We start from the raw sequence: 16,175 nt of genomic DNA, 5'->3' as shown, positions 1-16,175 counted from the left end.
ATATGATAGGGTCTTATGGGAGTACATACAGAGGTTTGCTGATGATCTTCCCAGAAGAAAGAGAGGGATTTCTAGAGGTTGTCAATGAGGGGATTATGGTCTTCAATCAGGTCATCAGTGCTTCAGATGCATTATTTGGGGCCTCCATCGACACCAGTCAAGCAATAATGAGCCCTTCGGAGGAGAGACTGTTATCAATACATCGAAAGTGTCACTCTTTCATGAAAGCCTCTCACCCCACGGAGAGAGCAGTGTCATCTCTCCTTGGTTCAATGGCGTCATGCATATTCCTCACTCCGAACGCCCATCTTCATGTGCGTCCTCGTCAGGAATGTATTGAGGATCAATGGGACCAACGCACAGGCGATTGGGAGGACAGGATAACACTCTCCTCCCATGCAACATAGTCTCTGAAATGGAGATACTCTCAGAAGAACCTGCTTCAAGGGATGCCATTCCATCAGGATGTTCACTCACAGACCATAGTAACAGATGCCTCGTTACTAGGATGGAGAGCACACATGGATCACCTGTAAATCCAAGGAACATGGTCTCAGAAAGAGATGTCATATCATATCAAGCTCCTCGAACTCTGTGCTGTTCACCTGGCGCTGAAAGCTTTTCTTCTGTCTTTCACAACCAGATCCCTGTTTATTCAGATGGACTGCACAACATCCATGTACTACCTGAATAGGCAGGGTGGAATGAGGACCAGGCCTCTATCCCACGAGGCTCAAACAATCTGGAAATGGTTCATAGCCAGAGACCTGAAGATCACAGCAACTCATCTCCCAGGCGACCGGAATGTGCAAGCTGATTCCCTGAGCAGGGTGCTGCAAGAAAATCACAAATGGGTCCTTCACAACAATGTCGTACAATACATTTTCAAGCTGCGGGGTGCTTTTTTTTTTTTTTGCCTCCTCAAAAAACAAAGAATGCCCACGCTTCGCCTCAAGGTACTTCCTGCCATGGACATTTGGGGATGCCCTGTGGATTGACTGCTCCGGCAAATTTCTTTACGCCTTTCCTCTGATCCCCCTTATCCCATCAGCCTTCATCAAGCTGCCCTACTTGAGAGCCAGAATGATCCTGATTGCTCCAGAGTGGCCATGTCAGTGGTGGTTAATGGACCTTTTTCACCGGTTAGAGCATCCATATCTCAGGCTGCAGTGCAGAACAGATCTTCTAATAAAATTCGGAGGACAGATGATTCACCCCAATCTCTTCTACTTGAATTTGGCAGAATGGCTCCAGAGCTAGTTCAGTATAGACACTTGAAACTGCCTCAAGACTGTATCAACGTCCTCAAGGAGGGTAAAAGGCTGTCAACTCGTTCAGCCTACTCTTTCAAATGGAAGAGATTTTGAATTTGGTGTTCTAACAAGAACGTGGATCCAACAACCTGCTAGGAAGATGTAATTCTTCTTTATTGACTATATTTGGCAAGATCTGGCTTACAGTTCTCTTCCATAAAGGTTCATTTAGTGGCTCCTACTGCCTACAGAAAATGTTCTTCACAACACTCTTTTTTTTAAAATCCCAATCTTAAAAAACTTCATAGAGGTGGTTAAAGAAGGTTTTCCTCCCATAAGGCATCTGTAAAGAAATGGCTCCCTGTTGCAGTTACCCCCCACTTTTTGCCTGATACTGATGCTGACTTGACTGAGAAGTGTGCTGGGACCCTGCTAACCAGGCCCCAGCACCAGTGTTCTTTCACCTAAAATGTACCATTGATTCCACAATTGGCACACCCTGGCCTCCAGATAAGTCCCTTGTAACTGGTACCTCTGGTACCAAGGGCCCTGATGCCAGGGAAGGTCTCTAAGGGCTGCAGCATGTATTATGCCACCCTAGAGACCCCTCACTCAGCACAGACACACTGCTTGCCAGCTTGTGTGTGCTAGTGAGAACAAACTGAGTAAGTCGACATGGCACTCCCCTCAGGGTGCCATGCCAGCCTCTCACTGCCTATGCAGTATAGGTAAGACACCCCTCTAGCAGGCCTTACAGCCCTAAGGCAGGGTGCACTATACCATAGGTGAGGGCACCAGTGCATGAGCACTGTGCCCCTACAGTGTCTAAGCAAAACCTTAGACATTGTAAGTGCAGGGTAGCCATAAGAGTATATGGTCTGGGAGTCTGTCAAACACGAACTCCACAGCACCATAATGGCTACACTGAAAACTGGGAAGTTTGGTATCAAACTTCTCAGCACAATAAATGCACACTGATGCCAGTGTACATTTTATTGTAAAATACACCACAGAGGGCACCTTAGAGGTGCCCCCTGAAACTTAACCGACTATCTGTGTAGGCTGACTGGTTCCAGCAGCCTGCCACACTAGAGACATGTAGCTGGCCTCATGGGGAGAGTGCCTTTGTCACTCTGAGGCCAGTAACAAAGCCTGCACTGGGTGGAGATGCTAACACCTCCCCCAGGCAGGAGCTGTAACACCTGGCGGTGAGCCTCAAAGGCTCACCCCTTTGTCACAGCACCGCAGGACACTCCAGCTAGTGGAGTTGCCCGCCCCCTCTGGCCCCGGCCCCCACTTTTGGCGGCAAGGCCGGAGAAAATTATGAGAATAACAAGGAGGAGTCACTGGCCAGTCAGGACAGCCCCTAAGGTGTCCTGAGCTGAGGTGACTCTAACTTTTAGAAATCCTCCATCTTGCAGATGGAGGATTCCCCCAATAGGATTAGGGATGTGACCCCCTCCCCTTGGGAGGAGGCACAAAGAGGGTGTACTCACCCTCAGGGCTAGTAGCCATTGGCTACTAACCCCCCAGACCTAAACACGCCCTTAAATTTAGTATTTAAGGGCTCTCCCTGAACCTAGAAACTAGATTCCTGCAACAACAAGAAGAAGGACTGCCTAGCTGAAAACCCCTGCAGAGGAAGACCAGAAGACAACAACTGCCTTGGCTCCAGAAACTCACCGGCCTGTCTCCTGCCTTGCAAAGAACTCTGCTCCAGCGACGCCTTCCAAAGGGACCAGCGACCTCTGAATCCTCTGAGGACTGCCCTGCTTCGACGACGACAAGAAACTCCCGAGGACAGCGGACCTGCTCCAAAAAGACTGCAACTTTATCCAAAGGAGCAGCTTTAAAGAACCCTGCAATCTCCCCGCAAGAAGCGTGAGACTTGCAACACTGCACCCGGCGACCCCGACTCGGCTGGTGGAGAACCAACACCTCAGGGAGGACCCCCGGACTACTCTACGACTGTGAGTACCAAAACCTGTCCCCCCTGAGCCCCCACAGCGCCGCCTGCAGAGGGAATCCCGAGGCTTCCCCTGACCGCGACTCTCTGAAACCTAAGTCCCGACACCTGGAAAAGACCCTGCACCCGCAGCCCCCAGGACCTGAAGGACCGGACTTTCACTGCAGAAGTGACCCCCAGGAGTCCCTCTCCCTTGCCCAAGTGGAGGTTTCCCAGAGGAAGCCCCCCCTTGCCTGCCTGCAGCGCTGAAGAGATCCCTTGATCTCTCATTGACTTCCATTACGAACCCGACGCTTGTTCTAACACTGCACCCGGCCGCCCCCGCGCCGCTGAGGGTGAAATTTCTGTGTGGGCTTGTGTCCCCCCCGGTGCCCTACAAAACCCCCCTGGTCTGCCCTCCGAAGACGCGGGTACTTACCTGCTGGCAGACTGGAACCGGGGCACCCCCTTCTCTCCATTGAAGTCTATGCGTTTTGGGCACCTCTTTGAACTCTGCACCTGACCGGCCCTGAGCTGCTGGTGTGGTAACTTTGGGGTTGCTCTGAACCCCCAGCGGTGGGCTACCTTGGACCAAGAACTGAACCCTGTAAGTGTCTTACTTACCTGGTAAAACTAACAAAAACTTACCTCCCCCAGGAACTGTGAAAATTGCAATGTGTCCACTTTTAAAATAGCTATTTGTGAATAACTTGAAAAGTATACATGCAATTGAAATGATTCAAAGTTCCTAATGTACTTACCTGCAATACCTTTCAAACAAGATATTACAAGTTAAATTTGAACCTGTGGTTCTTAAAATAAACTAAGAAAAGATATTTTTCTATACAAAACCTATTGGCTGGATTTGTCTCTGAGTGTGTGTACCTCATTTATTGTCTATGTGTATGTACAACAAATGCTTAACACTACTCCTTGGATAAGCCTACTGCTCGACCACACTACCACAAAATAGAGCATTAGTATTATCTCTTTTTACCACTATTTTACCTCTAAGGGGAACCCTTGGACTCTGTGCATGCTATTCCTTACTTTGAAATAGCACATACAGAGCCAACTTCCTACAGCATCCATGTCCCCCTTGGGAGCTCAAGATAGTACTCTTGCTCCTTATGCAGGCACCTTTTGAGCCCAATTATAAATCATCCTTAAAACATCTCTCCTGGAAAACTGCTTTCCTTGTAGAGATCACATCAGCACGTAGGGTTAGCGAAATCCAGGCATTGTGCATTCATGAATCTTACACCATCCTCCATTCCAATAAGATAGTGAAGAGACCTCATCCAAAATTTCTTCCAAAAGTGATTTTTGATTTTCACCTCAATCAGAAAATTACCTTACCAACCTTCTTTCAGCATCCTTCCACACCGGATGGAAGATCGCTCCATTCCTTTGATGTGAGAAGAGTCTTTTACCTAGACAAAACATGAGGCTTGTGCAGATACGACCAATTATTTGTTATCTATGGTCCGGTCCGCAAGGCCTAGCTTCCTCCAAACAATCCATCTCCCGATGGAAAGAGTCCTGAATTCTTTTATGTTACAAGAAAGCCAACAAGACTTTACCAGCTAGACCTAAGGCATATTCTACTAGGGGCAAAGCCACTACTACTGTTTTAACAAGAAATGTCCCTATTGCTGAAGTTTGCAAAGCAGGTACATGGAGATCTGTTCACCCATTCACCAAGCATTATTGCTTTGACTTGGTTACTCGAACAGATGCTCAAGTAGGATAGGCCTCCCTTAGAAATGTATTTGGTTAGTTTAGTCATACCTCTGTCTTTTCCACAGCTCTTGGTGTGGATGGGCTTGCTACTCTTTTCAGTGCTTATGACTAACAGTGGAGATCCCCTAAGAGAGAAAGAATGTTTCCTTACCTGTAATCTCAGTTCTCATTTAGGGGAATCTCCATTGAAGTCATAAGCAACCTTCCTGCCTCTCCGGTGGAGATGACAGCGGTGATTATGGGACCTACCTATCAAACACACATCTCCTCAAAAAGAACTGAAGCAACTGCCACCTGCAGGGAATGATAGGATACCAGTGGTCACTGGGTCCTTAATGGCTCAGATGCTGTTTTAAACTTACATAATGAGCCTAACGGGATACACTTTCCTGCTATCCTTCATCTCTCTAGCCTTAAATAACAGGGTTTGTGAAAGAGATTTCAGCTATTTTTACTGAGTATCTGCATTAAATTATATATATGTATGGGTGTACGGACCCTTTTGTAAGTGCAATCTGAAGAATTTGTCATTGTAGCCTGTTCAGATAGGCCGCATAATGTTTTTTTTTTCTTAAGGGATTCTTCAGGCCTTCCCGAAGAAAGGCAAACACCTACACTTAAGAAGATAGTATGGAAAAGTGCTCCTGCTCCAGGATCCTCACAGGTGGGTGGAACTATTCGGTCCCCTAAGAGAGAACTGGGATTACAGGTAAGAAACCATTCCTCCTTGATGATATTTTGAACTTGAAAACACCCACAGACTAAAAAAGCAACAAGACTGGTTTGTACTTGTTGGTCACAATACCCCAGAAGTGGAAAGGACAGTTCCAAATACACTTTCAAGTGGTCCTTGTCTTCACTCTTAATCAGTATGTTATCCAGGTATGCCAATAGCTGCAGCACTCTCACTCTGAACGAGTTTAAAATTGGCTTCAAAATGCTTTGAAGCCAAGGGTGCTGGCAGCAAGCCAATTAGGAAACAGCTGAACACCAACAGCATCCTGAATGACAGTAAATAAAGCAACATAAATTGATCTTCCAAGAAGAAAATGCACATATATGCAAACTTCAGATACAGTACACAGGACAGTCGTCTTTGCGTTTGACATTCTTTTAAAAAAATGACGCCTTTGACGATTAAATGGTTTAACAAAGAAAACTACTGAATATTCTGAGATTTGCAACCAGCTTCTAACCATCATCTCTTTTCGTCACTAATAGCTGGGTGCTATAAAAATGTGGTCTGAAAAAGTGGAAGGAGTCTTCTTCTTTGCTTTTTTCTGAACTAGATAAAAACTTTCATGACATTTCAACTCTGAAGCAAAGTTCCTATGAAGAAGGGCAGTCATGCAAACTCTGAGGCATAGCTTTAAACTGTAAACTATATAGAGGACCCAAGAGGTCATCCATCATAAGAATCCTTTTGTGTACTGTGAAATGTGTGGTCCCTCTAATGAACAGTGTTGATGGTCAAGCAGAATACTTCTGGTAGACAGAGCAGCACATTTGAAGAGTTGGTCACACCAAGCAAGGAGAAGAGCACAACACTTCAGAAGGGGTGAGAATAGATGTCTGTTCCAGAGTGATGTCCCAGATTAATTACGCTATATATTCATGTCATGACATGAATATGTAGTGTACAGCTTGTGTCAGAAGGGCTGTTCTTGTCATGCCATGTGACATCAGAATTTTCTAGATTTACCTTTATTTCAACATGGTGCTCTTTGGGCATATTAAATCCTCTCAGCGCTTAGCACAGACTCACATCATATTTATTACTTGCAGTATGCAATAAATCACATGCATCACGTTTTAGTGTGCACATCTATTATGTGACACTTTAAAAAGCAATCCTCTTTTCTTTTTTAACACCTGCTTTTTAAATTTAATACATTTATTTAAAAACATGTTGGCTGTAGGAAACTTCCTTAGAAAACAATATTGATTTTCAATGAAAACCTTTTTGCTTGTAATGTTTTCATATAATTTTAGAAATTGAGTTTTAGATGTGAAAATCTAACCAAACAGTTAACACCTACTGCACACCTGCTGTTTTACCCAAGCTGAAATCCTAACCTTTACCTAACCTAAAGCTTATTCCTAAACCTAAAGTATCTTAAAACGTATCTATTTGGTTGATATTTCCCTTTTTCTTTACTATTTGAGGTAGTCTCAGCTCCAAGATGCCTCTGAGTAAATGTCATACTTCATAAGTATCACCTCAAGGTTGATCCTATCTCTAATATCATCCTTATACAAATCTCATTCTTTACTAACCCCTAACATTGGAGCATAAGTCTTACCATCAGCCTGAAAAGACCCTTCACATTAACCATGATCGTGAGCCTAATTGCTACCATGATCAAGCCCACTCCTAAACCTAGCCCAGCCCTTAATCCTAATTTGTACCTACCTTAATACAAACGTGCCTGAAAAACACTAACATTGACCTTTTCCCTTTAACTGAATCAAACCTCATTACCTAACCCTAACTTAACCATTGCCCTAAACCTGTCCTTAACCCTAATACGTATCCTAGAATTTTAAACCTAATCTTGACCGTATCTTTCCTTTTCACTCTAATTTTGGTAATGCTTGTATTTCTCCAATCTTGTTTTTCAATGGGAGGTGCTGTGATGAAATGACAGTATACTGATAATAATCTCTCTCTTTGTAGAACAACATTGTTGCTCAACTTCAAAGTGTGCTGCCATAAGTATTCACTTTAAATCAAGTCATATGAAGAAAATGTAAAGAATAATGTGAAGGGTAAAGCTCACAAATTGAACAAATCATTGTGTAAGCTGTCTTCTCAGTTAGAGCCCTATTCCTGATGATTTGAATTCTTAAAATTGTGTGCTGGGACCTTTTAAATATGTGTTTGATACACCACCACATAAATAATTGCCTTCCTATCGCCTGTGAGTGGTACTTAATGGTTAGAGAAGAGTTTGGATTGACCCTTACATGAGACCTCTGAGAGTACTTCTATTTTCTGATTAAAAAGTTCTGAAATATGAAATTGTTCTAATTTACAATATTAGAAAGACTGCCCGTTAACATGTGGTTAATTAGTTCATTAAATATAGTGAATGACTCCTATTCAATGTTTGTCCTCCAGGTTGGATTAGACTTCACCCCAAGGATCGCATCGACAGATGATCAGAAGGAGGAACAGAGACAAGTTCTGATTAAACAGATAGAACTGTCAAAACAACTTGATCTTCCCCTGTGAGTGATTCAGAATAACGTTATCACCCATGGCAAGTTTGGTTTAAATTTTATGCAGATATAAGGAATCCTGGGGCAGGGTTGTGGAATTCCTATAGCCCGACGCCCAAGACATATTGTTTGGGTCAAGGACAACAATTTCTAATGTTTATTTTGTCCTTGGAATAAGTAAGCTCAACCCCCTGCAGCATAAACCCTTTGGCTGCCAGTTTACAGGGAAGGGAACTGTCTGTTTGTATTTATGGTTCATTAATGAAAGGCCTTTATTATTAGGGTGAGCACTCAAAATAAAAGTCGTAAGGTCACACTGCAATGCTGATAGTGGTTCCAGTAAAATAAGTGTACACACATGTTTAAAAAGTTTAACAATATGAGGCTAAGTAAAATGCACCCAGAATGCTCTCTGATTAGATGCAAATGTTTGCAGAAGCTTGTAAGCAAGATTTATGATTCTTTGCTTTCAACATAAAATGTTCAGAAAAAATGCAAGTATAAAAGAAATGTTTGGTAAACTACTGTGAAATTTTAGGCACTATTTCTTTGAAGCATAATTTAGTAAAATGTGTTGACGCATGCTAGTATTTCAAAACAATATTCATAATGGCAAATCAGTGTAACCATTTTCAACAAGATTATCGGAAGTATAAAAATGGACAAGCACTGGCAAAGTCAACCGATCCAACATTGGTTGTCAGTCTTTTGGTTTTGTCAATGCGTGTCTCATTTTGCATGGCTTTTGTAACACTTTATTTTTGTGGGAGCTGCCAGGCCCTCACCATCGTAACAAATATTGGCAAAAAGCAAAAAAAAAAATTGGGGTCTCCAAACGCACACATTTCTGCAGCAGTTCCTGGCACCGAACGTAACAGCTTAGTGTGCCAATATACTCTTTGTGGAAGAGCAGAATGCTGTCACTCACAGTAAAGCAAGCCGATAGAGAGAGAAATAGAATTTTAATAAAAACAAAATGTCTTGGTTAAAACCGAATCAGGGGCCCAATTCTTAAAGAAAGTCATGAAAGTGCACCCACGGTATATGTCTTGCATTAGAGGCTTTCATGAATTGACAAGAATTTACAGACATGAATCAGGAAATCGTACTCCTAGAAAATATTTGTGAACTGTATTTTGGCACAAGCAAATATGCATGTGTAGAATTGCTCAGGTGGAAATCTATTGAGCGTTTGCAGCTTCACTTTCCCTCCAACCACTTTTTTCCCAACCCTGAGGAACTTCTGCTTCTGCCCTTGTCGGAGTTAATTTCCAACCTTTCTCAGTATGGGAAAAGATTAGAGAACAGCTGGTGAAAATCCCTAGAACATGCAAGGTAGTAGGTTTGCACAGACACAAAGGCATTGCAGCCCTGGAACTATTACTTACTGCTTTTTCCAGCCCCAGTATGTGGAGCTGCGGAAAGGTGGCAAAATCAGGAAATTGCTATAGTAGTACTTGAAATTGCTAGTACTCAAGCCCTACTATAGTATTAGCCAGGTCATAGAGAGGCTATTATCAGAGCTTTTCTATAATGAGATTGCTGTCATAATTTGCCACCGCAATACATGGCTCCAAAGGGACAAGTAGATGTTTTTACATGACAAGTAGATTTAAGAACCAACCTGTCCCATGGACAAGTAGATATTTTATTAAATTCCACACCCCTGTGGGGTATTTGTTCAAATTCTTTATCTTGTTCCTTCGTTTGCTGCTGAGCATGCAGAGTGAAGATTCTGCAAAATCTTTACAATATATTTGTATAACACATTTCAATCTCTTCCTCTGCTTACTGCCATTAGCTCTACTGTAGATTGATATTTTGGTCTGAAGTAGAACTTTGGCCTTCAATGTATTTGAAATATATCATCATTCTGAAACTCCCCTCTCTTGAGGCTAGACAAAGGCAACAGCCTGCCCAGTTCATTGACAGTATAGACATTTGCACAGGACACCTGCAAACAGGAGGCTTCATGTAAGTTATGTGATTTTATTTAATAAGCTGTGTGCCATTTGATTAACTTTTATAGGCAGCCTTTGAAGTCAACACACAGTACCAGCCCCATTATTTTAATGCAATAAATGTGAGCTGTTAATAGGCTTGAACCCGGATGTGTGTATCCCGCACATTTCGCTTAGCAAAGTGCAAACTGGCATATGCCTCGGCGTTCCCTCTGGTAGGTCTCCCACGCTTCCCCAGCACATACACACATCAAGACATGACACCTTGAATGACCAAATCAATCCACACCGTAGGGGGTCTATTTGTAGATGGACATCTCCTTTCATTCGAACAACTGATGACAGACTATAAGCTCCCGCCTGGCCAATTTCTTATTCACAGACAATTAGTCCACACCTGCTGTATCCTATGGAACACCACAGATGCAGAACCCTCCACTCACCCTTTAATGCAGACCACACTTATAATAGGAAACAACCAACACTATTACCTGGCTCTACAAAGCCATCCAGGATTTGTCATTGGTCCCCCTAGACTCGCTCTGGTGGAAATGGGAGGATGAATATGGGAGAGTGCTGCACGAAAAAGAATGGATGCAAGCCCTTGAATTCCCTCAGCAGGTTTCTCCAAACTCTCGCTTTAAGAACATACGCTTCTTCCTTCTACGTACAGAATATCTCACCCCAGTTCTAATAAACCCCTATTTCCCCAATGTGCAAGCAAGTTGCCCACGATGTCAGGCGCCATACACTGACTTAATAAATATGTTATGGTCCTGCTGGCCCTCCAGCACTACTGGAAGACAGTCCACGACATCCTACAAGAGGTCAAGGAACTGTCAGATATGCACACCTGGGAAGTGCGCTCGTTGGGCATCTTCAAGCGCCATAAACAATAAAACGTTTGTACCCGTTTTGCTTCCTTGGTGCTCCTCCTTGCTAAAGTGCACTCACCCTACATTGGTGCTCTCCTACAGCCCGTCACCAGAGGCCTGGTATGGTGCAGTGCGCAAATGGGCGACGGCGGAGGAAGGTGCCCTTCGCTATGAAGAGGTGAGACACCTAGGCAAACAACCAATATCTTCCCAATGGGCGACCTCATTTACACAGTCCTTACAGCATACTCACAGCATTCCCCCCTCACTGCACAGATTCTTCTCGCCCCTTCAACCATTGTCAGTACTTCTGACCCTTACCTAGAGTGCGGAACGCAATGCTGCGATTTCCCCAATTAGGGATTCCTCGCTGTGCTCATCCCACTTCGCTCTCATCCCACTTTATCTGCCACTGTATCCTGCCGCACCTATCCTTAGTTTATCCCCATCTAGTTTATCATGGTTTATGAACCTAATTCTCACTTTATGTCTAATCTTCTTATCGTTACAGTACACTATGAGTTACTTCATCGTTTCCTTGATGTACACAATTACTAGACATGCTAACTGCCAACTATCAGAATACAAATGTTCCTTCCACTGTAAATTACAATATTTACTAACTGTATCGTGTGCTGTACTGGGACCCAGTTGATGTTTTTGAAAAACATAATAAAAATGATTTTTTTTTAAAGTAGGGTTGAAGGGACTGGAAAGTTTCACTTCACCTAGGTCAAGTATTTGCAGCACCCAGGCTTGGAGGCAGTTCACTGTGCAGTAACATTGTGCGATCATTGCACAAACACAGATAAAGTCCACCAGAACCAGACCTGAGTGTAGGCAGTGTACTTCTTTGCCATCCACAATACCTCAGACTGAATTTAGTCTTTGACTTTTTCCCATGCTGCTAATACTCACATGCACTTATGGATCATGTAGCTTTATATACTACCACATATACTGAAGGACAGTAACCAATCAAGAAGAAATATCTATTTTGAGTGTGGTCAAATAGTTGTTACCTGCACTCTGCTCAGCAGTGGTACACATGAATAGCAGTATATTGCACATGATGGGGATGGGCATTGTGCAGGTGCGCATTCTTGTTGCCATGTAGTTGTATGCATTCATAAAGTAGTACAGGGCCTACTTAAACATAATTTCTGGTATGTCTGTGCAAAGAGATTTTGTTGCACTGCAGTGATGCAACCATTTTTGCTCAGGTTACATACATAATACAGTGAAATAGTTTGTCTTTGAAGATTTATGATGTCCCTGTGTGTGCTCCAGCATCTTGAATTCTATGTAGGACAGAAGACAAAGATTATGTTTAAACTTCCTTTACTGGAAGACATACGAGCAAGCAAGCATAACATAAAATAACACATTTTCCAGAAATCCCTGGGTAAAAAAACTAGAAATCAGCATGTCATTTAATTAGCCAAGTGTTCTGACATGCTTGGAGCTGAAGCTTAGCTCTGTCATAAGCATTCAACAGGAAACATTAGACCGAACATCAAACATCCATCCCACTAAATGCAGATGAATCTTATAATTGTGTATCACCAAATGTGCAACATAGCTTCCCTCCAAAACAATCACGAAATACAAACACTAACCATAACATGTTAGGCTCTAAAGGTTCAAACTCTGCCTTTTGAGATATTTTTCGGAGTAACCTAGTTCCTCAGTTCTCAATAATGTGTGACACTGATCTTCATAACTGCAGCTACAGAGTCACTCTCTACCTTAGCTGACCATCTGCTTTGTTGAGATGTAAGTGTTCTTTAACTACAGTATATGTTTCGAGCCATCTAGGGCTCTTCTGAAAAACCCTGCACAGTAACTCCAAAACAACGTATGCTTTTTGCATGCATATTGTTAACTGACGTGCCACTCTGTTATGTAAACTGACTCTAAGTTTTATGATGGCTGCTTCTGTTAAATGTCCAAATATTTTACATGAGTATAGCCTTTTTGTGTTTTATGTAAAGCCAACTGTACAAAATTGGGTTACTGGTTGAGGGGGCTTGAACCCTACTCAAGCAGCAACAACAATTCTTGTCTGGGTGAAAAACAAGCAAACCCCAAATTAACTTGTGCTTAACTCTCTGGTATCTTGGCACAAAGCAGTCAGGCTTAGCCTAGAGGTTTTTGTGTAAAGTATGTATGCAAACAAACACAAATGGTGGACGGACGGAATGTGGAACCAATAAAACATTCACCCCCCAGTCACAGATCTCGGTTTAATCCACAAGCGCTTTAGCACTGGTTAGCAGTGGTAAAGTCTGTAGAGTCTGAAGGCCAGCTAAAACCAAGTAAGCAAAAACAAGTGGATTGAAGGCAAAAAGTTAGAGAAATACACTCCAAAGATATCAGGTCCAACGTGCCCCCCACTAGCTGAAAGCCGAGAGAACTACCCACCCTCATGGGAGTGCTTATCGCTAAGGCAGAAGAACCTGGAGAGACCATCAGCATTGGCGTGGTCAGTTCCAGTGTGATGCTCTATCGTAAAGTCCATTCCCTATAGGGAGATGGGCCACCTCAGCAGTGTGAGATTCCAACCCTCACCTGCATTAGCCATCTGACAGATCTGTGGTTTGTTACAATGCAGAAGTGAGCCCCAAAGAGGTATGGTCTCAACTTCTTCAGTTGCCAGATCACTGCAAATCCTTCCTTTTTTTATTGTACTCCACCTCTGTTCCCTGGGAAGTAACCTGCTGCTGATTATTTTTTTCAAACAGATTTTATTGGGTTTCATCAGTGCAAGAAAATAGGCAGTTACTTACGATATTGTTACTGTTCCCTCCCGTCATCATCAACAATATCATGTCAACTTTATTAACTTGTACCAAAATTCCCAACCTGTATGTCTCCCCCCCCCCTCAGGTGTGCCCCAGGTTCGAAAAGCACCTACTAGTTTCCAAGTAACCTCCTGCTGATGAGGGTTATTGATTGATCTAGGCGCACTTCATTTAGCTCTGAGAGCACAGACCCTATGTCATGCTATGAGGCCTCTCTCTACACAATGAATTCCTGGGAGAAGTCATGGGCCTTAAGCAACGGTGCTGTGCACATGCCCTTTTTCATGGTGTCAAAGGCGTTCTGGTATGGCTCTGTCTAGATCACCTTTCTGGGCTGCTTCTTAGAAGTCAGCTCTGTCAAGGGAGCAACAATAGTGCCAAACCAATTGACGAATCTCCTGTATTACCTGGTGAGGCCGAGGAAGGCCCTTACCTCTGTCTGGGTCTTGGGGGTTCCCAAGCCAGAATAGTTTAAATTTCGACCTGAAGGGTCTATACCTTGCCCCCTCCAACTTGGTGACCCAAGTTGACCACCGAACCCTGCCCTGTCTGGCTCTTGCTGGGCTTGATAGTCAGGTCTGCCCTTTGCAGAGCCTGAAGCACCTCCCTAGAGTGACACAGGTGTTCCTAGTTGGAGTGGAAGCCTGCAATATTGTTAAGTTAGAAGGAACTGAAGTTCTCTAACCCAGCCAGGACCTGATTGACCAATCTCTAGAAGGTGACGTGGCTTTCTTCAACCTGAAGGGCATCACCTAAAACTGGCAGTGACCCTCTGGGGTAGAGAATGCAGACCTTTATTTGGCCCTCTCTTTCAATAACATTGAACCCCATGTAATCTACGTAGAACCGGAGTTCGGTGGTTGTACCTGGAAGGCGGAAAGTTGGGGGAAACCATCCCAAGGATGTCAGGTCCAACACCAACTAAGGCCAGTCTGTTAAGAGGTCTGTACAAGTGGCCTTAAACAGTCACTCATTGAAAATAAACAGGTGGTCCAGGAATGCTTTTGTTACCCTTGTCATGCTACCCAAGAGCTAGATTAACTAGAATGTTTATTCCTTCATTCTGTACTGTCAGACCATTCTTGAAGGCGGAGAACTGCAGGACTAGCTGTGCAAGAATCACTAGAGTGTAACTTCTTTTTAAACCCACCCTCAAGTCACTTTTTGTGCAAAGGTGGCAGTCCAATCTACACAATATGATGACATTCTACACAGCAAGGTTAAGTTGGCCATATTCAGCCCTCCATACACCTCAGCAGATTTAACCATGTATGCTTAGTAACAGATTAACCAATCATATGATTCAGGAAGCTGAATGTATGACCTTTGAACACATATTTTCATTTTTCCATTATTTTAGAGTAAAATGCACAGATTCCCAAAGGTCTGAATGAACAAGAATACAGTCTGTAAAAAGGGAGAATACGTCCATGACATTGTCAACCAGCTGTTGTGTGCATGGTGACTTTGAGTGTCCCTGTAAATCTACAGTTTACGTAGAATTCCTTGCATACCACTATTGCATTTTGTGAATCACAAAAATGCGGGAATCTATATAAATCAAATACAAGGTCCACGATTCATGTATTTATGGGGTCTTGTGGTCACTTGTTCAACATCATGTTTACGTTGTTTGAACATGGTAATTGTACTACAGCTTTGCCCTTGTTCTCTTGCTGAGGGTATAGCGAAAATATTTTTAATAATATCTTTGATAGTGTCTCATTAACCAATTTGTATTTTATTTTTCTAGAAATGTTCACTCACGATCAGCTGGTCGGCCCACCATTAACCTACTAAAGGAGCATGGTAATGTTTAAAGTTCCATTTATTTGACTTATGAATAGTACATATTGTGAAGTTCTCTTAAGTGTTGATTGAGCAGTGTATTCAGTAAACAAGCAGTGACTATCCAATTATGCATAAGCTTACAGTCTCTTAAATTTCATTCTTTTCTTATGTTTTCTCTAGTAGCACGAGTAATATGTTACGAGACGCACCTGAGCGTAAATTGTAAATGTAAATTTGATCTTTATTGTTCCACTTCTGAGATCCATAGCTAACAAGTTTTCTGTTTTCATATGTGTGACATGTCTGCATTTTCAGGGTGCTTATATATGATATTTCAATGCTTTATGAGTGACACATTGAGTGGCACTTAAGCACGAGTGGAAGAAACTATGTATCTACGTACAATGTAAAAGATTACAGAAATGAATCCTTTCTGCAATGCAATGGTTTATAAACTGCCATTATTCCCCTTTTCCCAAGTGATTATTTGGAAACTTCCTTTAAAAGACTCACCATGCAAAGTACGCTAGACTCAAAGGCCAAAGTGCTTGAAAAGAGATCATGCAAAGCTGCTTCACAGT

The 16,175-nt window shown here is 42.9% G+C and overlaps 1 protein-coding gene across 2 annotated transcripts in view; it reads left to right on the top strand.

The window, feature by feature from the left end:
• The window catches only part of LOC138295547 (putative deoxyribonuclease TATDN3), a 73,030-nt gene that overhangs the window by 35,823 nt on the left and 21,032 nt on the right, over positions 1-16,175 (top strand). For both annotated transcript variants that reach the window (XM_069233915.1, XM_069233914.1), the window contains exons 6-7: positions 8,063-8,172; positions 15,557-15,612. In XM_069233915.1, the coding sequence (XP_069090016.1) occupies positions 8,063-8,172; positions 15,557-15,612 (166 nt within the window). The remainder of the gene's footprint in view (positions 1-8,062; positions 8,173-15,556; positions 15,613-16,175) is intronic.

The sequence above is a fragment of the Pleurodeles waltl genome, chromosome 5 (assembly GCF_031143425.1).
Source record: "Pleurodeles waltl isolate 20211129_DDA chromosome 5, aPleWal1.hap1.20221129, whole genome shotgun sequence".
Classification (NCBI taxonomy): Eukaryota; Metazoa; Chordata; class Amphibia; order Caudata; family Salamandridae; genus Pleurodeles; species Pleurodeles waltl.
This window is presented reverse-complemented; position numbering and strand designations above follow the sequence as displayed.